This window comes from Coffea eugenioides, chromosome 8 (assembly GCF_003713205.1).
Source record: "Coffea eugenioides isolate CCC68of chromosome 8, Ceug_1.0, whole genome shotgun sequence".
In the NCBI taxonomy this organism is placed as follows: Eukaryota; Viridiplantae; Streptophyta; class Magnoliopsida; order Gentianales; family Rubiaceae; genus Coffea; species Coffea eugenioides.
The window spans coordinates 10617876-10644757 of NC_040042.1; the positions used below are offsets into that span (position 1 = coordinate 10617876).

Below are 26882 nucleotides of genomic sequence, written 5' to 3' on the forward strand. Positions count from 1 at the left end.
ACCATTGACGCGCCCTTCCTTCCAGGAACATGGGAAAAGTTTTACACTTGATCGCATCAGGAGTTGTTTGTAGGCGCATATGGGTAAAAAATGCAAACAGGTGATCCTCCAGGTCCGTAGTCGCATTGTAGGGATTCATGCTTGGTATTTTGAACTTAGCGGGTAAGGAGTAATTCTCGATGTCTGGCATGAAGGGGGAGGTAGAATACTTGTTCCCCTTCGGATCTAACAACAGGTCCAGTTCATCCTGAACTGGATACTCTTCTTTCCTCGGAGAGTACTCCTTCCAAGGGATTCCTCGAAAGGATTCATGGTGGTCTGTTCGGGAGTTCTCGCGAGACGACTCCAGAACTTCTATTTGTTCGTGAGAGGGTTCCTTCCGTGCCTGCTTTTTTGGGGGTTGGGTTTTCCAGTTCAGGATTCTAACTGCTCCAATCTTCCCTCCATCTTGCCCCTTAGATCTGGGTCACGCGGATCTCTGGTCCGACCCTTCAAGTAGTTCATGATTGCCTCGAAGGTAAGCAGGTTCTCTGCCACCGCCTGTATCAACTGTTCAGGCTGGATCTGCGAGGGCTCCGCCCCCTCTTCACCAGGAGTTGGTCCTTGGCAGGGATTTTGGGGATCGCTTCACTCATTCTCCTTGGATTCACCAGCGTTCCTCTGAGATCTAGTCCTTGGCATGTTTCACAAGAGAAGAATTGTGTTTCCCATAGATGGCGCCAATTGATGCCACTGCCGAGAACGCGATCCGAACTGAGCTAGCGAATTGAGCGAATTGGTGTCAGCGAGGGGTGGCCCGAGCTGACCTGCAAAGGAACGAACTATGGGATTAGCTCCCCATTGTAACTTCGATGGTCAAGTCAGTTATGTCTACGAGTAGAGCAATAGTATTGATTATTGCAGATGACGTACCTTGTTTGATCCCTTTGTGCTATATTTATAGGACTCTTAATAGTAGTTTCCTTATAGGATTATGAGCCATAGTAAAGATGAACTCCCCTTAGGATTCTACCTCCTACCTAGTTCCGAAAAGTTAGGGAGCTCCGGCCCATTCAGCCTACTAGCAAGGAGGCGGTGGTCACGAGCGAACTGGCCTCCATACATGTCTGAACTGATCTGGCCGAACTGACAAGTCACCATGTCCGAACTGACACATGGCTCCGGTGGATTGGCCCCACTACATGTGCTATTGTGGACGTACTACTTTGTGAGGTCTTATAACAATAGAAAATATCATTTTGCCTCCCAGATTATAGGTTTGTATTACCTTTTTAAAAAAAATTTTCTAGTAGGGGAAGGATGGGATTAAGAAGTAAGGAGGGGCAGGAGAATCAGAACATAGAATCTCTATGTCGTGGGCTTCATATCATGTTAGTGAACTAGTTATGCATTTTATTTGTTAATGTTCCCTTTTAACGTTGGTCAAATATGGTGTTAATCACTAGATTCTACTATATTTGGTTGTTGGTGTTGTTTCTAGAAATTTGCTATTAAAAGGGAGTAAAAAATGTATTAAATATGAAATTTTCAGAAGACTTTACATTGTAAGACGCGACCACATCTTATTATGCTGTAAAGTTCAGGCATTGCGGGAATTGGAAGCAAACTCGCCAGTTTGGAATTTTTGCTGATCAATGGAAATGAATCTTTATTTTCTTATAGAGTTAGAAGTTGTTGATTATTTTAGGAACTATATTTTTTGTTCATAGCTATTAGTTTTAGTATTTATTAGAGTTATATTAGCAAAAAGAATCTTTTACTTTAATGGTAGGAAACATAAGTACTATTTAGATTAGTAGTTGTGACTTTTGAGAAGAGTAGCATTTTGGGACGCAAGGAACCGGAAGTAAAAGACGTCGTCTCTTTTGCTTTCGTGCCGTTTTTCTTTTTTTCTTTTTCTTTTCTCTCCAATAAACCCTAATTTGTTTTGGCCGCGAATCCACCATGAGAAGTGACTAATTCCTTTTATAGTCTAAGGTTAATTGAAGTTTTGGTTCGTCAATAACTAGGAGATATAACTTTGTTTTATTTGTTTTATTTATTTATAAGTATTTATATATACTTTGTTCGTTAACGAGATGATTATTTTGATTGAATTAAAAAAGGATCATTATTTGATTTGACAAAATAATTTACTGTCATCTAAAATACTAAATCTGTAATTGTTTAGTAGATGTAATATTTGTAGCGAGTGATATAATTTGATTATAAAAGAAACTTTCGAATTTATTACCTTTTCATTCCTTTCTTTTGGCCACTTCTTTCCCTTCATTATTTTTGTGCCTCCAATTTATTTGTTTGTTCAAATCGCGTGAGCTAAAAATTTCCGAAGAAGGGTGTCGAATTGTTTATACTTCCGCTATGTATTTCTGAGCCAACCAGGACTAGGATTGCTTTTGAGAGGAGGCTATTTTGTTGCATTCAATTTTCTGTTTAGTATACATTTTATAATAAATAAAATCAGGGAGGAGCTGCTTTGCTATTTTCTAAGTGTAATTGATTAGTACTAAAAGAGAGGCGGGAACGGAGGATAAGCTAAGGTTTATAAATCTGATTCTTGTACCTTCCTTTTCCTCCAACTTTCTTCTAAATCTGATTCTTGTACTTTCCTTTTCCTCCAATTTTCTTCTAAATCTGTACCTTCCTTCCAAATCTGTATCTTCTAAATTCTTGTACCTTCCTTTTCGCTCCAACTTTCGTTTTCTTCATCAATACCATTCAATTTCCCTAATTTCTTCGAGTTGTATTCTCTAATTCTTCATTTCTACTCCTAGAGATTAGACAGTACAGCACAAGCATGGCGGAGGTGAAGACGCATAATCCATTTCCTATAGAAGACCCCGTTTCTGGTACGCTTGTTTTCGCCTTTTATTTTGCATGGACTATTTCATGGTTAATAGACTAACGGGATGAACTTTACTGTCTCTTTTTTTCCTTTCTAAATATACATTTTCAGAAACAAATTAATGGTAAATCAACTCAAATTAGAAATAGTTAGGTTCTTGTTTCTCCCTTCCAGAAGTTTAACTAAGCTTTAGAATTTCAATGATTTGTAAGAAAGTGATGACTTATGTAAACATAAGCAACTCTTTGCCTTCAAGGATTGTGTGGGCTATGTATTTATTGGAGATTGGAAATAATTTGCTGATAGTTGTTATGGAAGAACATGATATCTGTTATTGGCGGCCAGAATAAAGGCTGTTGTTTTGCTGCAATTAATTATGCCCAGGGCTTCGCTTGGTGGAGAAAAGGAGACTAATAGAATGGTGTTGATTTACATGTTTATTTTTGCTGACAGCAGCTAACAGGAGGGGCTGTTTGTTAAGGCTTTGTTACTTTCCATACCTCAAGGTTTGATTTGTGGTTTGGCTAAACCTCAAAGGGTCATGTAAACGTAGTCGATCCTTAATTTATAGAAAATTCTAAGCCTCACTGGAAGTATTGTTGTGACCTAAAATAAAATTATTTGTCACTCTCAACAAGTAATTTAGATCAAAAAAAGACCACAGGGCAGAAATTCTGCACTCTAAAGAGTTACAGTTACATAATTTACTGTCAAAATAACTCAATGACCGAAACCATGCAATAGATTCGAATGATCCAATAACCACGTGTGGTTTGCAGGTAAGGTTATCATAAAGTTAGTGAGGCTTTTTTTCCCCCTTGTTTAGGCAAAATTAGTGAGATTTATTCAAGCTATTCGTGTATCTATTGGGTATTATCCTTTTTGGCTTTGCTTTGGCACAATCTATCAGTTGGAGAATGCAGGAGTCAATTCAACCTTGAAAAGCCCTCCACAATGACCCTTCGAGTTTAGCAGTATGACCATTGAGCTTACCGAAGTGCTTCAATGCTATTCAGTTATTCTGAACATAAAAATGGATGAGCCCTTGACTATATATAAATCAAAAGAATTTAATAATCAACTTAAAGTATGATTATGGAGGAGGAAAAACTTGCCGTACCATGCATGGAAGCGATGAAGCTGATAGTATCTTTTGTTCTTCCAAACGTCTATCTGCATTACAGCTGACAAGCCATCAATTTCTCTCTTAAATTTTACATAAAATATCTGAAGTTTGTTGATCCTCTGTTTATGTCATACATCATGAATGATAATAATTACAATATCTACTCAAAACACACGATTTTGCTGGCAATCGCTGAAGTATATGGGTTTTCTGCAAGTATTTGAAGCTGTGTAGGTTAAAAGTTATGGCTTGTGTATTACGGAGAATTATTACTGCTAGTTTGACAATTTTGTCGGTAGCTATTGTAGTTTGTAACGTACATTATGAAATTATTTTAGAACTTATGAATTTCTGACACGTAATATGTGTGCAAGTGCTTGATCTTTCGTGCGACTTGGAAACACCAAAGTTACTCGATCAAATTGAACCTAACAAAAGTAAACAATACCGCAGATTCTATCTAAACATCATGTATATATCATATTTTTGGCAGCGTTATTGTTATTCTGAAGGTGTTAATGAGAAGTTTATTTCTGATTTGCAGATACCATGAAATTGCTTAGAGACAAGCCTCCAGCGCACTACATATTGCAGATTGACTCATTCTCCTTGCTTCTTAAAATTCTAGAAAAATCAGACGCAAAGAGTTATGATTCAATGACTTTTGAAGCCTGTGGTTATAAATGGTTGAGTCTGAATTTCAAGACTGAATTTCATTTAATTTATTTTCTTAGGCAAATAAACTTCTTTTGTTAATCGTTGTAGAAATTCATATGTCACGCACAAAGATTAAACTCAGCAGTACTAAGCTAATCTAGATATCCTCCTGCCCCCCCCCCCCCCCCACACACACACAAACAAATTTGTGAATAGCTAATTCTAAATTGAATATCATTTAATTTCTGTTTAGCCTCAAACAAATTATCTGAACTCTAGAGTTCAAATCCCAAATTGATCAAAATTTTTAGGAAGGAAGTCACTCAAGAGCATTTTGATGATTATATATGTATGCATTTGTCTGTTTTACACAATGCTCAAGAAAATTACTATTATTATTATTTTGGTCTTTTCCACTGAAGGAAGCTTTCCCTCTACCCCAATGGTGACCAAAAAAGAAATGCAAAAGGATTCATATCCCTTTATTTGAGAATCGAAGAGACTAATGCTCTGCCTGTTGGGTGGGAGATCAATCTGAACTGTACATTTTTTGTGCTTGATCAGATTCAAGAGAAGTACTTAACTATCCAAGGTTTTCTTCTTCTAGTTTCCAAGCTTTGTCTTTCATATTCTGTCTTTTCTAGCCTTCTTCCATTATATGTGTAATTAGACATTATCACTTGCGCTATAATCATTTCCTCTCTTCTTACAACCAGATGTCTGTGGGAAGTTCAGACACTTGTATGCGCTGAAGAAAGACACTGGACTTCCTCGACTAATGCAACTTGATGTTTTCAAAGATGAAGAAAATGGATACCTTGTTCAGGACAAATGTGTTTTTGGAGTGGAAGTTTCCGTTAACAGTTATAAGGGTAGAGGAGAGTATCTAGCTATGCCTGTGAAACCTAGCAGCGCAACTTACACTTGGAAAATAGTTGACTATTCTAAGAGTGATGAGCCGAGACTCTCAGATGCTTTTACTCGGCAGGATTTCAAGTGGTATGTCCTCCCATTCTTCAAAGTTATTTTTGTTCTCATGACGCTGTGCACTTGGCAGTACTTTGGAGATGTCTGTCTGGTCAAATGTTACTTTTCTAGCATGACTTTGTGTTTGATTAGATGATAGGGACATTAATCAGTTGACTAAGAAATGTTGTGGCTTCTTTATTCATCTCAGGAGACTAATAATGCTTCTTCCCAGAGGAACAAAACGTGACGAAGCCAAATACCTTTCACTCTATCTAAATTCGCTCGACTCCAAAATTACCCTTAGCGTGTATGCAGAATTCAAGCTACGCGTAAAACACCAACAGAATGGCAAGGATATTGAGCAAACAGGTCAATCAATCCGACGTATATCTTTCCATACATGACTTAACCTCTGGTGAAGAATTTAAAATCATGTTTTTTATGTCCTTATCTTTGGTGGTTTTGACCAATTCCACTTTGCAGCTGATCACTTGTTCACTAGTATACAAAGTTACCGGGGTTTTGGTGCCTTCCAATCATTGAATGATATTGCGGATACTTCTAAAGGCTTCCTCGTGAATGACACTTTGATCGTCGAAGTGGAATTTGTTCGCATTTCATCCGTGAAGAGTTTCACTGAAGGGTGAGGAAATTAGTAGATGACGGTCTCACAATCCAACCGTACATTATAATAAAGGGGAAAGAAATACTGGTTTGTCCGGTTATATGTGTAAAACATAAAAGAATATCTCAATATGGTTCGCAAATTTGTCTTTTTTTAACTTCTCCACCTCTCTCAGACTATCAACATCATCTTCATCTTGAATTACTGATTTTCGATTCAAACTTTCTGTATTTTTTTTTCAAAATTTTTTAATCGTTCTAGTTTTTCTTTTCAAGGGAACAACAATGAAAGGGAAAAGAAAGCTGCCATGTTGGAAAGAAATCTAGTAGCCTGCTGTAATTTTTCTCAAGAGAGCTTCGACTTGTTATTCCAATCTAGATAAATAATCCACGTAATAAATCCAGTCAGAGGTCCGAGGTTGGGATTGATAGATGTTTTTTACTTTATTTTTTTTTTGGACGAATAATGAGAAAGATAAATAATCCACGTAATAAATCCGGTATATATGGGTTGATAGAACATCCATTAGTGGATTAACCACTACTCAACTTTTCCTGGTTGAGTTGAAGGCAAAAAAAAAAAAGAATAAACATGTTGATATGTAATTGCCGCCAAAAATCAAAGTCGAACTTTACATTAAAAAAAAATGATCAAAATTAGGGGGCAGAAAAATAAATCAAAATTAATTAGCACTAAAGACCCAAAAAGAAAACATACAGATCGAAATCTTCAACGAGGAAAAATTTAAATGTTGAGCGCACCCAAGATCCCGGATTTGGCAAAAGAAAATAGAGTCTTCAACACCTTGTTCTCTTTCCGATTAGATTGCAGATCGAGAATTTGTAGATCTATATAGTTGTAGGGGAAGCTTGAAGGAAGGAACAAAATCTATGAAGGTCTAGAAATTAAAAGAGGAAAAAGGGACCAAGGGACAGAGGAAAGTGGCTCTACTAGTGAGTGCTAGATTTTTATCGTTGAGTGCAGGTTGTGTTTAACTTATTTTTATAGTAAATTAAAAAAACCTGACAGGTCGTCGAGCCTGTGCAATAATAATAATAAGAACCTAAATTCCACTAAAATCAGTCATTAATTAATCCTAGGTACTGGAGCAGGGACTCTAGGTGTGCAATGGGTTACTTGATTCACCATGTTCCCGAAGAGTTTACTTAATCCGATATACCAGAATTAATTAGTTGACAAAAATTACTGAATAGTAGACAGTGGCAAGTAGGGTCGTCTCCTCAGGGACTGGGGATATTTGCCTCTCTTAAATTCCAAGTGGTAAGGGGGATTTCACCGGAATGAAACTAAAAATAATTAAACAATTTAACTAAAAATGATTAATTAACTAGCACAAATATAGTAGGAATTAAATCAAGAATAAATAAATTCTAGCCAATGATACAACTACTCAGACACAGTCCATTTATCCGATCATTGATGCAAGAGAGGTTCACTTAATTTATTAATAGGCTAGTTATAGTCGCCGATGAACTCTAACGACCAATTTTTCCTTAATTTATTGATAACCAAGGTACGACCATTGATCACCCCTAACCAGAAAATACTCCTAGGTACGACCGTAGGAATTAATTTTCCAATTGCATTAAATACTAGAAAAACCTAGCCCTAATCAATAACGCGTTACGAGGGTTATTTAAATTAGATTACACGTTCCCCTAATATGTAAACACATCAGTTGCCACTAATATTAATCGATCAAACAATTACGGATTCAATCGACTAAATTGGCACGAGATTAATAAATCACATTGAACATCGGGCCCTTGACATCCAATTAATAAAATAATCCCATGAAAATTCAAGCAGACAACGTGCAAATATTAATAAATTGAGGAACGCGTGAAAACTAATTAGATCTCACAGATTTTCGGGACTGCGCCGTCGAGTTGACCCTTGACTAGATGGAAGGCTTAGCCACGCCGCATAATTAAATCACCACACGAATTAATGGATTGCAAAGGCATTACGTTTTTTACTAAAAAGCAAGGAATAAAAGATGTTTTTCCCGTTGGGGAATATTGTCGAACACCTGGCGTGTGTCAGAGGCCAGTCTCAGGAAAGAAAGAAAGAAAACTAAAAACACAACTAGAGGTCCGTTTTTCTCCTTTCTTCCCTACGTTCTACCCTTTAAAAGCCAAAAGAAGGTTGACTCATGCTCCTCCAGTGGTCCCCACGAAGTAGCACAAGCCTGCCGAATTCTTCTTCTTCTTGTTTTGAGCCTCTGTACGTTGTTTCTCTTAAAGGCCAAAAGGCCACTTTCTAATGCTTTCTCCCGTGGGACTTGAGCCAATGAAGTACAAAAGGTGGGCCCTAGCCCAATTGTCTCTTGTTTCCTTTTGCTAGTAGGACCTCTCCGTACCAGTCTTCTCCTCATCAGCAAAAGGGTAAGAAATTAGTTTTTGTTCCTTTCTTGTGGGCCGCGTTGATAGAGCTTTTTAGAAATCTCCCCTGTGTGAAGTAATATGCTCTAGAAAGTCCCTCTTTTTGGTAATTTTCTGCTTCACTCCTGAAATTGATTCCAAATACCAAATATAAGTAAATATCAGCAATTAACACAATATTTGTCAGGGATAAAAGGAAAAATTAATAATAAAATTACTAACAAATGACACCCTATCAATTCCCCCCACACCTGAATCATGCTTGCCCTCAAGCATGGGGACATCTCAACTCAACAATGACTAGCTTTCACATTATCATTGCCAGCTGTGCTTATACCAGAATCAAGATTTAGTGGCTAAATGTCAAGTCATATCTCTCCCGGCTAGCTCCTAAGTTCATAGACCCGTCCAATTCATGGCTAACTCGCCTAGGAAATCCAAATATTAACTAGCACAATCAGCAATTAAGTCAACTGGCAACCAAAATCTCAACATTGAGAACCCAGGATCGGCGGGCCAACATGATCATAGACCAACATATTTTCCACATCTGATTTTTTTTTTTTTTTTTTTGGATGAACGAATAATGCTTAGTCCCAAGCTATTCACGTCTTTTGACGTGAACTCTGACATTTTTAGATGCAAGAGCCCAGTTACTCAACTTTTCACAGCTCCAGGACTACTTACTCATAGATATCGCCACTTTTTGATGCGAAAGCCGACACTTGTGGTGCAGACTCCCGGTTATTGGGTGGCGACACTAGCGGAGTATAGCCATACGTTATTCACCATAAAACACCAAAATAACAAGTAATTAAAGATCATAACCTGCGTCATGTCCCAAATATGGAGAACTAAGGTCAACAGGAGACCAATCCACACAACAATGCCAGCAAAATATTTACATTACCTAAACAAGTTAGCCATAAATTGCACCAAGTCGTTAAACTCAAAATATTCACCAGGAGAGCATGCTCTTACTTGCCACCGAAACTCAATTCATAGTGTAAACTACAACTAGCAATAAAAGAGAGAGCTGCCAAAATATTTACCCAGATAAAAAAATTAACTAAAAAGAACAAAGCAACAACACCTAAACAGAAAACAAAGGGAAAACACCCAAAAACCGAAAACTGGAAATATCTAGCACCTAAACTGACCCCCCCCACACCTAAGTCACACACTGCCCTCAATGTGATAATGTAACAGCAAAAAAAAAGAAGGAGAAGGGCAATGGTACTTCCCTGAAGTCGTCAAAACAGGGGTGGATCGGGCGCGAACTGAGGAGCAATTCCCGCATGTTGCATAAATGCAGCCAGATTTTGCGCCATGTTATGCAAGTTGATGCCAATATGGGTAACGCGAGTCTCCAGTCGCTCAACGGTGTTCCGAATCTGGATCCAATCGTCGGCCGTTAGGACGGGAGGGGGTGGAGCTGAGGTAGATGGGCCGGGGTCGCCGCCATCCGTGGAAGCTCGGGCAAAAGATGACCGAGAGGGAGCGCGTAGCGGCCCCGGGGGAACAACCTCCCAACCGTCGTCGCCCTCCCGAACTAAGCCCATTTTCTCTAAACACGGGATATCCAAGGGTTCCATTTGACAGGCTACATGCAAATCATGGTTAGAAATATCAAGTACATGCAAATTAATAGCAAAGTGAGTAATGTATGACCCAAGAATCAAGGGGTGCTTCTTTTTAGGCAAAATTGACTTGAACTGAGAAGCGAGCCAGCACCCAAGGTTAACCTTAATATTTTTATGCATACACCATATAAAGAAAAATTCGGGTTTAGACAGAATGCCCGAACTATCTCGCCTACCCGAGAAACTATAAGCCAAAAAATGATGGATATAGCGAGACACCGGGTCCTTTAGATAAGAACTCTTAGATAGACGAGGGTCATAGTTATCCCTATCTATGGACATCTCCTCCCAAATATGGCGATAGCGGGAGAAAAAGGACTGGACATAGTCGCATGCACTCTCGGCATACTCACGAGACTCGGCATAGGCTGGATCAATAAAACCAAGGGCCAGATTGAAGTCAGTAATGGAATGGTGGAACTCCTGACCCGTTAAACGAAATCGGATGACATTAGGGGTAGAAACTGTGTAACCCGTGGGGAGGTCAAACTCAAATGTAGCATAGAACTCCCTAACTAACTCAACAAAGGTCGGGCGGTCAGTAATACGAGAATAGGGAAGCCACCAAATGGCTTCAATCAAATCGTCAAAACCAACTCGAATATTTAGGAGGCCCAAAGTGGCGGCGTCCCGATAACGGCATGGAATAATCCGCCGTTCACAAGCCGCAGCATATCGCCGCTTGTCGGCTGCCCTGGTGAAGTCCAAATGACCCCCAAAATGTGCAGGGTCAGAGATATGGACGCCCCTTTATCTCTGGTGAAGTCCAAATGACTCCCAAAATGTGCAGGGTCGTGCGAGGGGTCAGAGGCGGGAATAGAGTGCTGGGGTGGATGGGGCTGAGGGGTCCTAGGGGTCCTAGACCTAGAAGAGGAAGACCGTGGTTTTACCATGGTAGCGAGCAGGTGACCCAATCAATAGAAAGTACAATTCAAGCACCCACAAGTTATAAAAATTACCCCAACAAGACAGCGAATGTAACCAACAAGCATTGGAGGTCCAATTTAGTCAAAAGCAGAAACAACGCAGCCCAACCACAATAAGCAATGGAAGTACCACAGTAGGTTTCTAATTGACGAATAGATGCAGAAGTTACCCAAAAACGTGGTAAATGGGCTCAAGTGTTATAAAAAACGACCCCAACCAAGCAGTGACCACAATAGCCGTCCAAATCAACTAACAAACATAGAATGTAGTCACCCACAATACCAGAACAAAGCCCCCAACAATGCAATAAGACACATAGCACCCAAAGTCTCAACAATTGCCACCAATTGGACAGTTAATGGCACAGGCAACCAACCAAAAGGCCTAGCACAACAGACCAGAATTTGAGCAACAATTTAACCACAAGAACTTACACTTTAAAACAATCAAGTATCTTCAAATAGAAGCAACAACGATAGGCAAAAGTTCTCAACCAGTACCACTGGTGAGTCACAGGGAAAAATTAAAGCAAATGGCCAACTCAACAAAGCAATCGATGCTAGAAAATACCCCCAAACGATGCAGGAAATAAACGTAATAGCACCCTTAAAATGAAACCCAGAAAATGCCCAAATCACCACCTGCTTTATCCGGCAAGACACCCAAGAAAGAGACACATACTCCAGCAATTTTGGATCTAGAAAAATGCTAATCAGGGGAAGAATTCAATACCTCCACCTGTCAAAGAAATTTGACAGGTGGCTTGCGCTGTGTGGACTAGCGGTGGAGCTTGGAGGTTCTGAGGTGGAGCTGGCTGGAGGGAGGCGCGGCGTCGATGGGTCAGAACTGGTGGCGTACAAGGTTGACCACAGGTGGAGGTGGCCAACAGCAGCGGCGGCGGACGAACAACGTGGGCTGAACTGGAGGTGGCGCGAGGTGAAGTTGGGGGAGAAAAGAGGGAAGAGTAGTGGCGCGCGGCTGGAGAAAGAGACCGGAGAGGAGGTGGAGCTGCGCGCTGGACGGCGCGCGCCACTGTGGGCCTCAGGTGGCGGATGCTTCCGGTGGAGGTGCACGCGAGCTAGGGGAGGACGAACTGGGTGGAGGCGACGTGCGGGAGAGTAAGGGAGAAAAAGGCGGGCGAGGACGGCGGTAGGGAGAGAGGGGCGGCGGCGTGCGAGCTGAACTGAGGAGGAGGCGCACGAGCTGGTGGAGCTTGGGCGCGGCGACCTGCGTGGACTGAGCACGCCTGCGGCATTCGGTGGTGGACGGCTGTGAGGAGGGAAAGATCGAAACGGGGACAGGCGCGGCTAAGGAAGGGCGGCGAGCGCGCGAGGTGAGTGAGGGAGGCGGTGGTCGGAAATTCGTGCGCAGGGTGGAGAGTTGATGGTGGTGGCCACGAGCTTTGGAAGGGGTGCTAGCGGCGGTGGTGGACGAACAAAGGAAAAGGGGAAAGCAGGGGCAGCGGAGAAGAAGAAGAAGAAAGAAAGAAAGAAAAGAAAAGAAGAAGAAAGAAAAGAAAGAAAAGAAAAGAAGAAAAAGAAGAAAAGAGAAAAAGGAAATTTTTTTTTCTTTTCAAAAAATTATTCCAACGTAAATCCTCCAAATTGGAAATTACTTTAAAATTTTTTTTTTCTTAAAATTTCTTTTTTAAAAATTTTTTTTTAATTAATTAATTTATATATTTTTTTTAAGGTTTAAAAAGAAAATAATCTTTTTTTCCTTTTAATGAAAGTAATAATAATAATAATGATAAATAATTTTTTTTTTGTTTTGGGTCGTCGAACACCGCGTGGGCACGCCAAAATTGGTCTTCGTCCTCTGATCTCAGGAGACACAATCACCGCGTGGGCACGCCAAGATTTCACTTCCTGGTCACAGTGGAGGAGATATTAGCATTGATACTACCCAACGGAGAAATGACAAAACGAAAGAAATAAACAACTAAAAACAATAAAATCAATATTCGAGTTGCCTCCCAAAAGAGCGCCTTTCTTTAGTGTCTTTGGCTAGACATATCCCATAATTTGCTTAAACCAAGCAAATCGGGTCCTCCAAATGCATCGTCTCCACCCGTTCAACTGGAGCCCCATCATAATATGGTTTGAACCGATGACCATTCACTACAAATTTCTTCTCCGTCCTTAAACTCTGGATCTCCACTGCACCATAATCAAAGACATTAGTTACAACGAATGGACCGATCCAACGAGAACGTAACTTACCCGGAAATAACTTCAATTTCGAGTGGTACAGTAGAACTTTTTGCCCACAGTCAAACATCTTCCTAGAGACCTGTTGGTCATGAAATATCTTATTCTTCTCCTTATAAATCACAGCATTCTCAAAGGCTTCATTGCGAATTTCCTCCAATTCTTGTAACTGTAACTTCCTTTGAATTCCACCCTCCTCAATATCCATGTTGCATTGTTTGACCGCCCAAAATGCTCTATGCTCGAACTCGACGAGGAGGTGACATGGCTTTCCAAATACCAAACGATAAGGGGACATGTCGATTGGCGTCTTGTACGCCGTTCTCTATGCTCATAAGGCATCTTCAAGTCTCATACTCCAATCCTTCCTATCAGGTCGAACCATCTTCTCCAAAATTGACTTGATCTCTCGATTTGATGCTTCCGCCTGACCGTTTGTCTGAGGATGGTAAGAAGTGGAGACTTTGTGCAAGACACCGTACCTCCTGAAAAGTGCTGCAATCATCTTGTTGCAGAAATGGGTACCCCGATCACTTACAATTGCTCGCGGCATCCCAAAGCGGACAAAAATATTAGATTTGACAAATTCTGCAACCACTTTGGAATTATTAGTACGGGTGGGCTTTGCTTCCACCCATTTCAAAACATAGTCTACGGCAAGCAATATATATAGAAAACCATAAGACGAAGGAAAAGGGCCCATAAAGTTAATACCCCAAACGTCAAAAATCTCAACAAAAATCATTGGGATTTGAGTCATTTGATCCCTACGAGAAATATTACCTACTCGTTGACACTTATCACATGACTTACAAAATGAGTAGGAATCCTTAAAGAGGGTCGGCCAATAGAATCCACTCTCTAAAACCTTACAAGCCGTCCTCTTCGGTCCAAAGTGACCTCCACATGCAAAAGAGTGACAATAAGCTAAAATAGATTGGAATTCATTTCGCTTACATATCTACGAATGATTTGGTCGGCACCACGCTTCCAGAGGTAAGGGTCATCCCAGATGTAAGATTTTGCATCACTCCTTAACTTGTCCCTCTTTGCCTTAGACCATCCTGCAGGAAACTTGTTAGTAACTAGAAAATTAACAATATCTGCATACCAAGACAAGAATAAATTAACAGAAAATAAGTGCTCGCCGGGGAATGTTTCTCTCAGTGGGAGGTCGTCCTCGGTGACTTGTACCCGACTCAGGTGATCTGCTACCAAATTTTCTACCCCTTTTTTATCTCTGATCTCCAGGTCAAACTCTTGTAGCAATAGTATCCACCTTATAAGTCGCGATTTTGCCTCTTTTTTGGTCAACAAATACCGCAAAGCTGCATGATCAGAGAAAATAATAACTTTAGCACCAAGTAAATAGGACCGAAATTTCTCTAAAGCAAAAATTACAGCTAAAAGCTCCTTTTCGGTGGTCGAATAGTTCAACTGAGCTCCGTTTAAGGCTCGAGATGCGTAGTATATAGCATGGGCTGCCTTTCCCACTCTTTGACCCAGCACCGCGCCCACTGCATAATCGCTGGCGTCGCACATGATCTCGAATGGTAGGTTCCAATCAGGTGGTTGGATAATGGGTGAAGAGATCAATAGCTCTTTTAACCTATCAAACGCCTTCTTACATGCTTCATTGAACTCGAAGGGCACTCTTTTTGCAAAAGTTGGAACAGGGGTGCTCCAATTTTTGAGAAGTCTTTGATAAATCTTCTGTAGAAACCTGCATGACCCAAGAAAAAACGCACTTCCCGCACACTCGCAGGGTAAGGTAAAGTAGATATAACATCTACTTTTGATTTATCAACCTCAATACCCTTAGATGACACTATATGACCCAAAACTATCCCGTGCTCGACCATAAAATGGCACTTTTCCCAATTGAGCACAAGATTAGTTTCTATACACCTAACCAAAATTAATTTCAGGTTATCTAGACAGTTATCGAAACTTTCCCCATACACACTGAAATCATCCATAAAAACCTCAATAATCTTCTCAACATACTCCGAAAAGATACTTACCATGCATCGTTGGAAGGTAGCAGGTGCATTGCATAACCCAAATGGCATCCTCCGGTATGCAAATGTTCCAAACAGGCACGTGAAGGTAGTCTTCTCCTGGTCCTCGGGGGCGATAGCAATCTGGAAATAACCTGAAAATCCATCCAAAAAATAATAGTAAGCTCGACCTGCTAATCGCTCTACCATTTGATCAATGAAAGGAAGGGGAAAATGATCCTTTTTCGTGAAGCATTTAGCTTCCTATAATCTATACACTACCGTCACCCAGTGGGCTTTCGAACTTGTACGAGCTCACCCTCTTGTTTAGACTCCACCGTCACTACTGCCTTCTTCGGGACCACCTGTACCGGACTCACCCAGGGGCTATCTGATATAGCAAAGATTATCCCCACATCCAGCAGTTTCAGGATCTCTTTTTTCACTACCTCCATCATGAGGGGATTCAGTCTCCTTTGAGCCTGCCGAATAGGTTTAGCACCCTCCTCGAGTCGAATCCGATGCATACATACCGCGTGGCTAATTCCTTTGATATCGGCGATGGTCCATCCTATCGCCTGCTTATGGTCCCTCAAAACTCGAATCAATTTGTCTTCTTGGACTTTAGATAAACTCGCGGAGATGATTACCGGGAGTGTCTCCCCCTCACCCAAGTATGCATACTTAAGGTGTTTTGGCAGCGATTTCAACTCCAAAACAGGTGCCTGCACCACAGACAGAAGTAACCTTTTGTGAGGTTCAGGTGTAAAAACAGGTGCGAGACCATACCTTATTTTTGTGGTTGGCAACGTTTGCAACGCTCCAATCACACATTTGAGCTTTTCACTCAACTCTACTCCAGACGCCATCTCTGACTCGAAGTGCCTGGTCAAGGCGACTTCCAACTCATCCCTGCCTTCAATTTCAAAAACTTCTCGTACAGCAGGGTCAATAACATTTATAGAGAAAACAGAGCCAGCATGTGATTCTGAAGGATATTTCATGGATTCGAAAATGTTAAAATGAACAATCTCACCATCAAATTCCATAGATAGGGTGCCCTTATTTACATCAATTTTAGTTCGAGCTGTGCTCAAGAAGGGTCTTCCTAACAGTAAAGGTGATGGGTCGTGAGAGTGTTCATCATCCATGTCAAGCACGTAAAAATCAGTAGGGAAAACCAATTCATTAATTTTCACTAAAACATCCTCAATCAACCCGTCAGGGTATGCATTGGTTCAGTCAGCCAGTTGGATTATTATTTCAGTGTCTTTCAGAGGTCCTAATTTCAGAAAAGCATATATAGATTTCGGCATGACATTAATTGAGGCTTCTAAATCTAACATAGCCTTTCCAACCAAGGTATTGCCTATTCTACAAGGAATAGTAAACATACCTGGGTTCTCGCATTTTGGTGAAAGCTTTCGTTGCAGAATTGCTGACACATTTTCCCCCACTACCACTCTCTCATCTCCCTTCAACCACCTTCGATTGACACACAAGTCCCTCAAAAATTTTACGTATCTGGGTACCTGCTTAATTGCATCTAGAAGGGGAATATTGATCTCCACCTTGCGAAAAATCTCTAGGACCTCTTTCTCCTTGTCCTGCTTCCTTGGTTTCTCCAATCTGCTTGGGAAGGGAGGTGAGTTGGTTCTAACTGGAATGAGTGAGTCCGGGATTACCTTTGAATTTTTATTGTCTCCGCCCTCCTCTTCCAGTTCTTTCTCAATTTGATCCCGTCCTTGTCCTTAGGAATCAACGGGTCAGGTCCTTGGACCTCCTTGCCACTTCTCAAGGTCATGGCGCTCACATTCTTCGGGTTCAACTCAGGTTGAGATGGTAGCTTTCCTTGCATTTGGGATTCCAACCGATTGAGCGTGATGGCCATTTGATTTACCTGAGTTTGCAATGATTGCACTTGTTCCCACTGATTTTTCATAGCTTGTAGGTCTGAATCCGTCTTCTGTTGATTCGCAAGTAGTTGCTTCATCATCTCTTCTAGGGACGGACTTGAGTTCGAAGGGGGTGGGGGTGGGCGAGGCTGCTATTGCTGTTGATGCCCTTGCTGTCTATTTGACATGAAATTGGACGACTTGTTCCCCCCATAACTCAGGTTGGGGTGGTCCCTCCAACCAGGATTGTAGGTACTTGAGTACGGGTCATACTGCTTTCTTGGCGCGGGCACATGGCCAGCATGTTCACCTGCTCTGCATTTTTTTCTTGAACTAGTGGGCACGTCTCTAAGAATGATCAAAGCAGCACATACCCACACACTTGGCTTTGTGAGGCACTTCCCACAGCTAGCTCCGCACGAGGATGTCAATTCAGAAATTTGTTATTGGATGGAGGATGTTTCCACCTCATTCACTTACGTGTTGGGACATCCTCCTAGTGCCAAACTGCTGCGAATTTTCAGCCATCCTCTATCAGTTCCCATGCTGCCCGAGGAGTCTTGTTCACTAACGCCCCTCCACTTGCAGCATTGATTATACTCCTGTCTCTGAAAAGTAGCCCCTCGTAGAAATACTGGATGAGCAGTTGCTCACTTATCTGATGCTGAGGGCATTTGATACACAGTTTTTTAAACCTCTCCCAGTATTCATAGAGGGACTCGCCTGGGTGTTGTTTGATGCCGCATATCTCCTTCCTTAAGCTTGCAGCTCGGGACGCTGGAAAGTACTTGTTCAGAAATTTCTTCTTCAGTTGGTTCCATGTGGTGATACTACCCGGTGGTAGGTAGTACAGCCAGTCCTTCGCGGAGTCCTTCAAAGAGAAGGGGAAGGCCCTCATTTTTATCTGCTCCTCAGTGATTCCCGGGGGCTTCATACTGTTGCATACGACGTCGAACTCCTGCAAGTGCTTATAGGGTTCCTCACCTGGTAGACCATGAAAAGATGGCAAGAGGTGAATTAGGCCAGATTTCAACTCAAAAGATGTGTTATCATTTAAACTTGGAAAAGTAATGCACAAAGGTTGTCTGATTTAAATTAGGAGCAGCCAACTCACTTAGTGTTTGTGCATTAGCCATGGTGGTTTCCTTTGATCCGAGTCGCTGAAGTGTCACCAAACGAATATGCTGGTTCAGCTTCTGGCTCAAGTCTTTGAGATGCGTACTGGACTGCTCCTCTCTGAGCTGTCTGGTTTCTTTTTCTTCTACGTGCGATCTTCTTCTACTTCAGGATCGAAAATTAATTCACCTGTACGAGAAGAACGAGGCATAAACTAGAAAAAAACCAGAAAATTAGAACAAATTGAAATTGAAAAGAAACAAATAATTGACGTCAGTCCCCGGCAACGGCGCCAAAAATTGATAGGTCGTCGAGCCTGTGCAATAATAATAATAAGAACCTAAATACCACTAAAATTAATCATTAATTAATCCTAGGTACTGGAGCGGGGATTCTAGGTGTACAATGGGTTACTTCATTCACCCTGTTTTCGAAGAATTTGCTTAATCCGATATACCAGAATTAATTAGTTGACAAAAATTACTGAATAGTAGACAGTGGCAAGTAGGGTCGTCTCCTCAGGGACTGGGGATATTTGCCTCTCTTAAATTCCAAGTGGTAAGAGGGATTTCACCGGAATGAAACTAAAAATAATTAAACAATTTAACTAAAAATGATTAATTAACTAGCACAAATATAGCAGGAATTAAATCAAGAATAAATAAATTCTAGCCAATGATACAACTACTCAGACACAGTCTATTTATCCGACCATTGATGCAAGAGAGGTTCACTTAATTTATTAATAGACTAGTTATAGTCGCCGATGAACTCTAACGACCAATTTTTCCTTAATTTATTGATAACCAAGGTACGACCATTGATTACCCCTAACTAGAAAATACTCCTAGGTACGACCGTAGGAATTAATTTCCCAATTGCATTAAATACTAGAAAAACCTAGCCCTAATCAATAACGCGCTACGAGGGTTATTTAAATTAGATTACACGTTCCCCTAATGTGTAAACACATCAGTTGCCACTAATATTAATCAATCAAACAATTACGGATTCAATCGACTAAATTGGCACGAGATTAATAAATCACATTGAACATCGGGCCCTTGACATCCAATTAATAAAATAATCCCATGAAAATTCAAGCAGACAACGTGCAAATATTAATAAATTGAGGAACGCGTGAAAACTAATTAGATCTCACAGATTTTCGGGACTGCGCCGTCGAGTTGACCCTTGACTAGATGGAAGGCTTAGCCATGCCGCATAATTAAATCACCACACGAATTAATGGATTGCAAAGGCATTGCGTTTTTTACTAAAAAGCAAGGAATAAAAGATGTTTTTTCCGTTGGGGAATATTGTCGAAAACCTGGCGTGTGTCCGAGGCCAGTCTCAGGAAAGAAAGAAAGAAAACTAAAAACTCAACTAAAAACTCAACTAGAGGTCCGTTTTTCTCCTTTCTTCCCTACGTTCTACCCTTAAAAAGCCAAAAGAAGGTTGACTCATGCTCCTCCAATGGTCCCCACGAAGTAGCACAAGCCTGTCGAATTCTTCTTCTTCTTGTTTTGAGCCTCTGTATGTTGTTTCTCTTAAAGGCCAAAAGGCCACTTTCTAATGCTTTCTCCCGTGGGACTTGAGCCAATGAAGTACAAAAGGTGGGCCCTAGCCCAATTGTCTCTTGTTTCCTTTTGCTAGTAGGACCTCTCCGTACCAGTCTTCTCCTTATCAGTAAAAGGGTAAGAAATTAGTTTTTGTTCCTTTCTTGTGGGCCGCGTTGATAGAGCTTTTTAGAAATCTCCCCTGTGTGAAGTAATATGCTCTAGAAAGCTCTTTTTAGTAATTTTCTGCTTCACTCCTGAAATTGATTCCAAATACCAAATATAAGTAAATATCAGCAATTAACACAATATTTGTCAGGGATAAAAGAGAAAATTAATAATAAAATTACTAACAAATGATACCCTATCAAAACCGCCTGTTCACGGTTGGATGGCTCCCCAGTTTAGTACCAGAGTCAAGGTTGGATGGTTCAATCAGTCGAATTGGTCGGCTCGATCTGATTTTCAAAACATTGGTTTTGATTGGAATAGTAGGAGACAACGGTACAACAAAAGAAAGATACAAAGAGCGCATAGCAGGTATGCATAAGTTCTGAAGACAGAACAAAGTTAGGTTCTTAGGGGTGGTTGTGGAGCTTAGGAAGCCGGCAATATTAGCAGAGGGTCTACTTTGCAATTAAGATGAGTTGTAGGAGCTTTTCTGAAATTTTCAGGAAGCTGCCCAACTTACCGCATCTGTCATGCTACAAGGACTCAATCAAAAAATATTTCGATAAGCCTGGAGATTTCTTACTCCTCGGGAGGCTAGGGACTTAGGGGGAGGGATAATGAAAATTCATTCGCTTGTTCATTGTTCCGAAGGGTTGCTTCATGCCAAGCTTGAAATGAGAATGATTTCCTTTTCCTTTTTTAACATTATTATATGCAATTAGTATATACTGGTAGTATTCTTGAACTTCAGGAACATGTTCATTCGATAATACTCACACAACAACAACTGAAGAACTTTGTTAAATGGAATAATGATGATCAAATTTGTTAAAAATGGACAAAATTTTTTCCCAAAGAGTAATGAGAAGTGGTTTTCTTCTAATGACTTCTCCGGTTGAAGAACGCATTGTTGGAAATTTTCAAAATATCTTGGCAAGATTCAGCGCCAGATCTAGCTTGACTGAAGCCAAATCTGTGGGTCAGATCAGTTCCTAGAAGGAAGGGAAAATCTCCTTTCAGGGTTTAGCACCGGATGAGAAGCTGTTAAACTAGCTCTACTGAAAGCTGCCAACCAAGGCTGGAGAAACATAGAAGTAGAGCTGGACAACAGCAAACTCAAGGGATACATTATGGACTCAAGACACAGCAACTGGTGGTTGGCAACACTAATAGAGGATATTCAGTCTATTTGTAGCTTGTTTCATTTGTGCTCCTTTTCTTTAACTAATACAGGAAAATTAGATAGTATTAAACTGAGCTTGCATGCTCTTAACATTTAATTAGATGAAGAATGGGTAACCCCCAATCTTAGATGCTAACGCATCATGGATCATCACGGGACAGTTTTCTCTTTTGTTTGGACCCTTGTCCAGATACTATAATGCTTTTGTGATGATATATAAATCTAACGTTTCGACAAAAAAAAGGATTTAGCACCGGATGTGGTTTTATTGAAGCTGGATCCAGTCTAGAGAGTTGTGAAGCTTTTGTCCAAATTGGCCCGACTGTAAATCTGGTCCAAATCACTTGAATCCGGCGTTGGATCCTCAATGACTGTCATATCAGTTCAAAATTATGGTTTGGCACCTTTTTATGATTTAAGTGGTTGTTTACCAACCAAATGGTGCCTTAACTTCTGAGAACTTTTTGATCACCTATGTTACTGGTTTAAACACCGATTGGATAAAACAAATCATTGAAAGGTGATCATTTAACTATAAGTTACCATTATTGATTATCAGCTACCCTATTTATATAAGGTCAAGTAGATGATTGATTTGCTACAGAATATCATTCCTCTACCTCTAAATTTTCTAAAACATGCCCTATTATCCTTGTTGGTTTGTCACATAAGTGCATATTGGAAACGGACAAACTTTATCTTATCCTAGAGGACATTTGTCCTTGCATTGCACAAATAGCGAACAAATATAGCCCAAAGAAAAGTGAATTCTTTTCATTCACGATTTGAAACTATTTCTTTCTTGTTCATCTTTGCTTTTTATGATTTAAGTGGTTGTTTACCAACCAAATGGTGCCTTAACTTCTGAGAACTTTTTGATCACCTATGTTACTGGTTTAAACACCGATTGGATAAAACAAATCATTGAAAGGTGATCATTTAACTATAAGTTACCATTATTGATTATCAGCTACCCTATTTATATAAGGTCAAGTAGATGATTGATTTGCTACAGAATATCATTCCTCTACCTCTAAAATTTCTAAAACATGCCCTATTATCCTTGTTGGTTTGTCACATAAGTGCATATTGGAAACGGACAAACTTTATCTTATCCTAGAGGACATTTGTCCTTGCATTGCACAAATAGCGAACAAATATAGCCCAAAGAAAAGTGAATTCTTTTCATTCACGATTTGAAACTATTTCTTTCTTGTTCATCTTTGCTATTTTCCTCAAGTTTTCTACCAATAATCTTTAGGCTATATTTTGCCTACATAGTGAAGGCAAGTTCATTGAAAGAATTGGCTGCTGGCCCTGTTTGGAACCTCAGTTTTTTTGCAAGTTACTAGTTTTTTAATAACTTTTGCTACAGAAACCCCAAAAAACTTATCAAAGTTTTTAACCTACACACTTCAAAATATCTAATACACAAAAAACTTTCTCTTTTCTACTTCTTTCTCTCCCACCCCGATCCACCACACCTTCACCGCCGGCCACCACCTCCGCTGCTTCCAGCGCCGGCCTGAACAATTTTTTTTCCTTTCTCCCTCTCCATATCCCCCTCTCCTACCCTCCTCCTCCCCCTTCTGAAAATGCCAACCTGTTCCAAACTTCCCCTCAATTTTAGTTGGGCCACTGGGAGAGGTTTTGAATAGCACTTCTAGCAATGCAGGAGCTTTCAAGAGCTCATCTACTCTGAACCTCATGACAGACGTCTGGGATGATAGCCCTCAGATGGGATGCTCTCCTACTAGGGTGCTGTAGAAGTCAACTTTCGTCTCTCTTTCAAATAGCAGCTCGGGGAATAGCTCAAGAACAGACAACAAGAAAGCTCCTGACGCCGGCGACCCTCTGTGATGTTTTTTCTTTTTTCTTTGTTTTTTCTCTCCCTCCCCCTCTCCCCCTCTCCTCCCCCTCCCCTCCCCGGCCACCCTCCCTCTTTCCACGACCAGATCACAGCCATTTGCGGTACCAGACCGCACCTGCGATCTGGTCACGCGACCAGATTGGGCAAAGGGAGAGGGGGAAGGGGAGGAGAGTAGGAAAGGGAGATGGAGAAGAGGGGGAGAGAAAAAAAAAAAAAAAATTGAAAAAACCATGGCTGCTGGTTCTCTGGCTTCGGGAGGGAGAGGGGGAGGGTGAAGGGGAGTAGAGGGGGAGAGGGGAGCAGAGAGGGAGGGAGAAGAGGGGAAGAGAAAAAAAAATTTTGGACATGGCTGCTGGTTCTTCAATGTCGGAGGCAGAGGTGGCGGGAGAGGGGGAAGGAAGAAGAAGAAGAGAGGAAAGAAAAGAAAAAGGAAAGAAAGAAAAAGAAAGAGAAAAAAAAGAAAAGGAAAAAAAAGTTTTTCATATACCAATAATTTTTTCCAAAAACTTCTACAGTGCACTGCAGTAAAATTTTAGACAAACTTCCAAAAAACTCAGGTTCCAAACGGGGCCATTGTCAGGTTGGAGCAATTTGATGGAGGCAACTTCATACAATGAAAAAAGAGTTCGCTTCCTCTTAATTTCCTTGCAAGTGGTTTGTGTGCCGACGACTCCCAAACTGATTGTAGGCAGTGAAGAAGAGAAAAAATATGACTTGAGGAAGAGATAAAAATGAGAGAATAATTATGAGATCTGCTGTAGACACATTCTCAATGCCATAAACGATGGCTTGTTCAATATATACCACACCACCAATATTGCCAACGAAGTATGGGACAAATTAGAGGCTATATATATGCATGAAGAAACCAGTAAGAAGTTCTTAGTTTCTGCTTTAAATAACTATAGAATGGTAGATGATTGGCGTATTATAGAATAATTTGCTTAAATAGAAATATTTCTAAATCATTGTAATTAACATAATTTGCATATGGATGAAACTGTAATTGTATGTTCCATAATTGATAAATTGCCACCTTCTTGGACAGATTTCAAGAGATATCTAAAACATAAGAAAGAATTAATCTCTCTTGAAGGTCTTGCTAAATCTCTTCATGCAAAAGAAGAAATTTGCATCCCGGAGAAAAAGGACTCTCAAGTCCATGAAGAGAAGTCCATGAAGAGAACTTAGACTTCTCCAACAAAGTACATGTAGTTCAAAAGGGACAATCAAACAGTCCCAAGGAGGCAAGAAGGTAGTAAACCAATCTAACAATCAAGCAACAATAAGAAGAGAAAACAGAAGGGATAATACTTCTATTGCCAAAAGAAAGGATATTACGAGTCCGAACAAAAAATTCTAAAAAAGAAGAAGGAGAAGCAAGATTCTTCCAACACTACAAGCAAAGATCTTGTCGCAAGGATCTCTGAAATCAATCTTGTTGAAGATGACTTGTAGATTGATTCTGGTGCTACTTGACATCTATGTAAGAATAAAGAATTTTTCAAGTTCATGAAAGTAGTTAAAGATGGCACCGTTGTCTACATGACAAATTTTAATACCATTCTAGTTGTAGGAATTAGTGAATGAAATCAAAGTTTATTAAGAAATGTTGTTTTCGAATGTTCAAAGTTAGGAAGAATTTAATATCAAATAATTTGGATTTAGACTTATTTTTGAGACTGATAAATTTATACTCTCTGAGGATGGCATGTTTGCAAGGAAAAGGTATTTGTGTAATTGTATATTCAAATCAATATATTATCTATCAATAAGAAGGATAACATTTCTATTTATATGCTTGTGTCTTTTTTTGACTTTATGGCATCAAAGGTTTGGACATGTTAACTATAAAGAATACATGATATGATAATATTAAATTTGTTACAATATTGTGATGAATAAGAAGACAAATTCAGAGGATGCATGCTGACTAAAAAAACAAGAATCCTTTTCCAAAATTTGAAAGAATATCAAAAATTTTAGATCTTATTCATAGTGATATATGTGATTTACATAGTATACCTACATTAGGTGGTAGGAAATATTAAATTCTGAAGACCCAGCCGCTTCTCAGCTCAAGATCCTCATGTTTCCATGGTTGGCTTATGGCCACATATCTCTCAACCTAGAACTAGCCAAGAAACTGACGGGTAGAGGATTTTCCGTATACATTTGCTCAACCCCGATCAATCTTGGATTCATCCAGAAAAAGATCACCCCAGATTACTCTGCCTCAATTCAACTTGTGGAACTTCATCTTCCAGACACTCCTGAACTTCCTTCTTACTATCACACCACCAGTGGTCTTCCACCCTATCTCCTTTCCACCCTGCAAAAAGCCCTGAACAGTGCCAAACCTGATCTATCCAATGTATTAGAGACCATCAAGTCTGATTTAGTATTCTACGATGTTCTCCAGTCGTGGACTGCTGCATTGACTGCAACCTATAACATTCCAGCGGTAATATTTGCAATTTCAAGTGTGACAAATATTGCATACTTCTGCCATTCGTTTGCGAAGCCAGGTCTTGAATTCCCTTTTCCAGCCATCTATCTTTCAGATTTTGAGCGACACAAGGCTCAAATTGCTGCTGAAGATGCAAGAGCTAATGTTGACGAAAATGATCCCGCAACTGAAAGGCCAAACAGGTTCTGTGACAACATCATGCTCGCAAAAGGCTCGAGAAATTGATGGAAAATATATGGATTATCTCTCTGATATTTTGAAGCTGAAGATTATGCCTGTAGGTACGTTGTTTCCAGAACCTGTTGATGATGATCAGCAGGACAAGAACACCAAGCTAATCCAATGGCTTGGGACAAAAACCAAGCATTCGACTGTTTTCATCGCATTCGGGAGTGAGTATTTCTTGACTAAAGAAGAGTTGGATGAGATGGCATTTGCATTGGAGCTTAGCAATGTCAATTTCATATGGGCTGTAAGGTTTCCTCACGGCCAGAGAATTAGGCCTGAGGAGGGTCTTCCTGAGGGGTTCTTGGAGAGAACGCGAGATGGGGAAAGAATTGTGGAAGAATGGGCACCACAGGCAAAAATATTGGGGCATCTAAGCATTGGAGGTTTTATTACTCATTCTGGTTGGAATTCAATTTTGGAAAGCATAGAGCTTGGTGTTCCAATTATAAATATCCTATGCATTTTGACCAGCCATTCGATGCTAGGTTGATGGTGGATATTGGTGCAGGAGTGGAGGTTGTGAGAAATCATAGTGGGAAATTTGATAGAAAAGTGATAGTGGAAGTAATAAAAAATGTAGTGGTGGAGAAAATGGGAGAAAATCTGAGGGCGAAGATGAAGGAAGTGAGTGAGAAAATAAAATTTAAGGAAAATCAAGTGTTTGATGAGCTTGTGGATTTGCTCACTCAGCTTGTGAAGGAAAATAGTCATCCTTCGAATTAATTCAACAACCTTTTTGGAATTATGCAAACTGCTTTATAGAAATATTAGAGTTTGTTCTTCTCCCTGAATTTCTTTTCACGTTTCCTGGGGATGTGGAAAAGTTTTCAACGTCAGAATTCCATCATAAAAATTCCTAGCTTTGTGAATTGTTACTACTTTTTTGTGAATTATTACTACATCTGTATTTTGTGCAATTTTATCTTTTTTTTTAATGATGCACGTAATTCATGTTAAAACTCCTGTACTAACATGCAGCTACC

The 26882-nt window shown here is 40.2% G+C and overlaps 1 protein-coding gene, 1 non-coding gene and 1 pseudogene across 2 annotated transcripts; all 3 read left to right on the plus strand.

The window, feature by feature from the left end:
• Nucleotides 1-2740: 2740 nt before the first annotated feature.
• LOC113781507 lies at nucleotides 2741-6379 on the plus strand. The gene is made up of 6 exons (XM_027327460.1): nucleotides 2741-2849; nucleotides 4516-4657; nucleotides 5051-5220; nucleotides 5345-5627; nucleotides 5806-5966; nucleotides 6081-6379. Exons 1-6 carry the CDS (start codon nucleotides 2798-2800, stop codon nucleotides 6242-6244), a joined length of 972 nt encoding a protein of 323 aa, XP_027183261.1. The 5' UTR covers nucleotides 2741-2797; the 3' UTR covers nucleotides 6245-6379.
• An 11579-nt stretch (nucleotides 6380-17958) lies between these two features.
• LOC113781802 lies at nucleotides 17959-18065 on the plus strand. Its single transcript, XR_003469707.1, has one exon. It is a non-coding gene; the product is annotated as a small nucleolar RNA R71 (small nucleolar RNA).
• A 7225-nt stretch (nucleotides 18066-25290) lies between these two features.
• LOC113779315 lies at nucleotides 25291-26622 on the plus strand (annotated as a pseudogene).
• Nucleotides 26623-26882: the final 260 nt, after the last annotated feature.

Excerpts from the sequence above, each read along its gene's own strand:
- LOC113781507 (XM_027327460.1), top strand. The coding sequence starts at position 2,798 with ATGGCGGAGGTGAAGACGCATAATCCATTTCCTATAGAAGACCCCGTT. Across the intron at positions 2,850-4,515 it reads TATAGAAGACCCCGTTTCTG|ATACCATGAAATTGCTTAGA; the intron begins GTACGCTTGTTT and ends TCTGATTTGCAG. Across the intron at positions 5,628-5,805 it reads ACTCGGCAGGATTTCAAGTG|GAGACTAATAATGCTTCTTC; the intron begins GTATGTCCTCCC and ends TATTCATCTCAG.